At 55.1% G+C, this 5,087-nt stretch overlaps 1 protein-coding gene across 1 annotated transcript; it reads left to right on the forward strand.

The window, feature by feature from the left end:
• The first annotated feature begins 315 nt into the window (after positions 1–315).
• On the forward strand, positions 316–2,719 carry LOC123132123 (alpha-1,3-arabinosyltransferase XAT2). Its single transcript, XM_044551879.1, has 3 exons — positions 316–806; positions 916–1,008; positions 1,112–2,719. The coding sequence occupies exons 1-3, from the start codon at positions 680–682 to the stop codon at positions 2,410–2,412; spliced, it is 1,521 nt and encodes a 506-aa protein (XP_044407814.1). The 5' UTR covers positions 316–679; the 3' UTR covers positions 2,413–2,719.
• The last annotated feature ends 2,368 nt before the right edge of the window (positions 2,720–5,087 follow it).

The raw sequence follows: 5,087 nt of genomic DNA on the forward strand, positions 1-5,087 counted from the left end.
TCGTATATATACACAAACTCACGCGTGTTGGCACGTCGGTCCGTAGGACGGACAACCCGTGACGGTCGTAGATACCACATTCATGCTCCCGGTCGGCCGGTCCGGGCATACATGCCTCTTCTCCCGTGGACGAAAACGGAAAAAAAACAATAACACCACCACCCCACAGAGAGAGATCAGGGAAGAGGCGACTCAACAACAGTGTGGGTGCGGGCGTGGGTCGGACCGTGCACGCCCACCCTGCGTGGCGCGGCCGGCCCAGCCTGCCCGGGCCGGTCAACGGTCCGCCGCGCACGTCGTGCGTTCCAGTCCCTCCGCACGACGACGGCGGCTAGTCCCGGGTGGCCAGGCTGCTAACCATCCTGGATGGATTTCGCTGCAATAATCCCTCACTTATGAGTTGCCGCAGAGCATTCCGATTCTTTATTACCACCCTCGTTTAATCATCGGCGCTCGGCAAGCAGAGCAGCTGAGGTCCATCCAGATCCAGCCGCACGAGAAAGTTTCAAAGCATCTCTCTCTCCCTCTCTCTCTGTCTCGAGAAGAGTCTTCCTCCTTGGGGGGAGGCAGGCGGCAGGGAAGAAGCAAAGCCCAGCAAGCAAGCAAGCTTCCTTGCTTGCTCCAGATCTGGTCTAGGTCGGAGGAGGAGCGGGAGGGCGCGCTGGGGTCGGCGTCGGAGATGAAGGCGGCGCTGCGGAGCCGGCAGGAGCCGCGGCGGGTCAGCAACGGCGTCATCATCGCCGCCATGCTCCTCTCCCTCTGCGTCCTCAGCATCGTCAAGGCCAGATACTGCTCCACCCCCTTCGGTATGTCTTCTATCTTCTTCTTCCCCCTTCACTTCTTGCTTCTTTCTTCTTCTTGGGTATGGCTGGATGGATGGATGAGAGCTTGGATGTTTTCTTGGGACGGCCGCAGGCAAGCCGGACGACCAGCTCAAGGAGCAGATGAACTCCAGCATCCGGATGGAGACCGACGACGAGCCCACGCCCGCCGCCACCACGGTCGGAGGTGCGCCCCTGTCTTCCGGATCGATTGACCGAGATTGAGTGCTAATTTGGGGGCGAAATGTATGTAGTATGTTGCTCAAGACTCTTCCTTTTTTGCTGGTCAGTGTCAGAGGAGGACGCGGAGGAGGATGTGGAGGAGGACAGCGCCGCCCCGGTGCCCAAGGTCACCGCGGAGAGGGCGGAGAAGACAGCCGTTTTCTCCGGCGCCGGCGCGGGGAGGAAGGATAAGGATAAGGGGCACAACAAGAAGAAGAAGCCGACCTGCTTCATGACGAGCAAGCGCTCCGAGCGGTGCGAGGCGGCGGGGGACATCCGGGTGGTCGGCAACGCCTCCACCATCTACATCGACTCGTTGGACCGGGAGTGGCGGACCAAGCCGTACGCGCGGTACCACGACCCCGTCGCCATGACCCACGTCCGGGAGTTCCTCCTCAGGCCCTTCCCGGCCGACGCGCCGCCGCCGGCCTGCACCAAGAACCACTCCGTCCCCGGGTTTGTGTTTTCCAACCGCGGCTTCTCCGGCAACCTCTACCACGACTACACGGACGTGCTGGTGCCGCTCTTCCTCAGCACGCGCAGGTTCAACGGCGAGGTGCAGTTCCTGCTCAGCGACCTCAAGCCCTGGTGGGTGGCCAAGTTCCGGCCGCTGTTCCGGCAGCTGTCCAAGTACGAGGTCGTCGACGTGAACAACGACCTGGAGGTGCACTGCCTGCCCCGCATCGTCGTCGGCTCCGACTTCCACAAGGACATGGGCATCGTCCCGTCCAAGGCCGGCGGCGGCGTCTCCATCGTCGACTTCAAGCGCACCCTCCGCGACGCCTTCGGGCTGGAGCGCGCCGCGGCGTCCCGCGGCGGCGCCACGGGCGCCGGCAAGCCGCGCCTCCTCATCATCTCCCGCAAGAACTCGCGGCGGTTCCTCAACGAGCGGGAGATGGCGGCCGCCGCCACGGCCATGGGCTTCGACGTGCGCATCGCGGAGCCCGACCAGCACACCGACATGTCCACCTTCGCGCGGCTGGTGAACTCGGCGGACGTGATGGTGGGCGTGCACGGCGCCGGGCTGACCAACATGGTGTTCCTCCCCGCGGGGGCCGTGCTGATCCAGGTGGTGCCGTTCGGGGGCCTGGAGTGGCTCACCGGCGTGACCTTCAAGAACCCGGCGGCGGACATGGAGGTGACGTACATGGACTACAACGTGCAGCTGGAGGAGAGCTCGCTGCTGGAGCAGTACCCGCGGAACCACCAGGTGCTGACGGACCCCTACGCCGTGCACAAGCAGGGGTGGGACGCGCTCAAGGCCGCCTACCTGGACAAGCAGAACGTGCGGCTGGACCTGGACAAGTTCAGGGCCACGCTCCGGGACGCGCTCAGCCGGCTGCCGCCGGCGTCGACGCCGGCGGCCTGAGCCTCAGCCCGCCCTGCTCGGCCGCGCCCGTCCCCGGTCCGGTAGATGTAGATCCGTCCGTGTATATCTATCTGCTCTGCTCCATGCCTGCCTCGTTTTGCTTAACTTGATTCTTGATTTCTTCTTCTTTTCTTCTTCTTCTTCCTCTTGCTCTTCTTCTGGTAAGACCCCATTGACGGCGAGCAAGAACTTGTGGTAACAGAGGATGTTTGGTTCATATCCTTTTGTGATTATTTGCTTCTTCTACCAAATTAATTTACAAGAAAAATGCCAAGAACATATAGCTCAAGTGCACTGAGCAGCAGTCGATCCCCTTCTCCATGTTGTCGACCCATGAATCCATGTGATCCTACCATCTTCCACCCCATCTCCATTGATAATGGCGTGCCAGAAACTCAGAATCCTTCGGCTAGCGCCGGAGAAATTTCTTGGTCATGGGGGGAGAGGAGGAGGACTGCGACTTGGCGAGCTCCTGCGCCGTGTCAGCTAGCTGGTAAGTAGGTTTGTTTGTCTCGCTCGTTGGAGATGGATGCAGCTGCCGCGGAGTCGTGGAGCGATTTCGTCAGCTGATCGATGTGTTGGTTGATTGTTCGGCGAGTGGAAAGGAGAAAAGAAATCAAAGCTTGGCTGATTCGCCGTGGTTCGTGGGCGCGTCGCTGTCGCCGAACTGGGGAGCTGCCAACTCCGAGCTACCACCGGCCCCGGCCTGCCAGCGTCATCTCGTTGTGACATCGTGTGAGGCGCACGGGCTGCCCGAAGCTTCGGCGGTCTTCTTCTCTTCTCTTATCTTTCCAGGGGAAGAAAGCTCAGCGGCGGCCGGCGTGTCGCCGTCCGGTCACATTTCGCCGTCTGGTTAAAAGGCAGACTGATTCAACGATTTTCTTCTTCTTTCGAGACCGGACCTATTCAAGGAGTATATTCGCGGCCGGACCACTTTAATCTTGTGCACGAGAGTGAAATTTGTTGAGTGGATTGAGAATTAACTTTCATGAGACTGAAATTTACTGTCTTTTTCTTCTCGATACATGTCCTTTTATTAAACTCGAAAATCAAAATACATGTCCTTTTTTAGAGTAGATCTATTCAACGCGCATAATTCATGGCCGGACCACTAAATCTTGTGCACCAGAGTGAAATTTGTTGTCTGGATTAGAAAATGATTTTCCTAAGATCAAAGTCCATTGCCTCTTCCTTTGATAAATATCAATTTTATTAAACTCAAGATATAGCTTCAGTAGTGATCTAAATGATCTTATATTTTTTCTTACAGACAAAGTACAACGGATAATGAGTGGACATCGTACTTTGCATAATTAAGATGTACACAATCAACATTAACAGTCTCACAATGTAAAAAGAAAAGACATAATGGCCGAGGTTTTTTTTGTGAAAGAGGAGAGATGCATGTGAAAGAGAGGAACAATCTAGTGAATTTTTTACCTGAAGTATAAGGAAAATGCGGAAAATATCCTGTACTTGGGGAATTCCAATTGAGGTCAAGAGACTTGATCATTTAAAGCAAGTACGGGAAAAGTGGAGCAACTTCTTCTTCAATACAAGTGAAATAGTTATCTATTGGAGTACTTACCAACACTTGCATGAACAATGTTCCATTGTGATCAGAAGACTGAACTTCTACGGATAATAGAAAATAACACTTTTGTATTATTGAGCAAGAACTTGTGGTTACAGAGGACGTTTGCTTCATACCCTTTTGTGATTATTTGCTTCGTATATCAAATTAATTTACAAGAAAAACGCCAAGAACATATAGCTCAAGTGCACGGAGCAGCAGACGATCCATGTATCCATGTGTTGCTGCCATCTTCTATCCCCTCTCCAAATCTCCATTGACAATGGCACATCAGAATCCATTGGCTCGCACTGCAGAAATTTCTTGGCCATGGGGGGAGAGGAGGACTGCGACTTGGTGAGCTCCTGCCCCGTGTCAGCCGGCCAGCTGATAGGTTTGTCTAGTTCGTTGGCAGCTGCCGCGAAGTGGTGGAGCGATTTCGTCAGCTGATCGATGTGTTGGTTGATTGTTCGGCCAGCGGAAAAGAAATCAAAGTTTGGCTGATTCCTTCGCCGTGAACCGGTTCGTGGGCTCGTCGCTGTCGCCGAACTGGGAGCTGCCAACTCCGAGCTACCTCCGGCCCCGGCCTGCCAGCGTCATCTCGTTGTGACATCGTGTGAGGCGCACGGGCTGCCCGAAGCTTCGCCGGTCTTCTTCTCTTCTCTTCTCTTTTCCAGGGGAAGAAATGTCAGCGGCGGCCGGCGTGTCGCCGTCCGGTCTCGTTATCTTTCTTCCGCATTTCGCCGTCTGGTTAAAAGGCAGAATTATTCAACGATTTTTTTTAGATGAAAAGGGCTCTTGCCCCGGCTTCATTTCCATTAAGAAAACGAAACCACAGAGTGCAAAATCAGTTACAGACCGCGGGAGGAGATTGAAACATCTCTCTGGCACAAACATCCTGAGAATTTTGAAAACTCTAAGACAGCTGAAACTACCAGGCAAGAAAAGGTTCATTTATCAGAAATCGGACTGGCCACTCTCCAACCACAGTAGGGACACCAGGTCTAACTACTAATTAACTCCCATGTCCACCCAGACTCCCATCTTCTGCATGGAGTATTGCAGCCACAGTTCGTTCCTCTTCAGCCTGGCTCTGGCCAGA

Source organism: Triticum aestivum, chromosome 6A, assembly GCF_018294505.1.
Source record: "Triticum aestivum cultivar Chinese Spring chromosome 6A, IWGSC CS RefSeq v2.1, whole genome shotgun sequence".
Lineage (NCBI taxonomy): Eukaryota > Viridiplantae > Streptophyta > Magnoliopsida > Poales > Poaceae > Triticum > Triticum aestivum.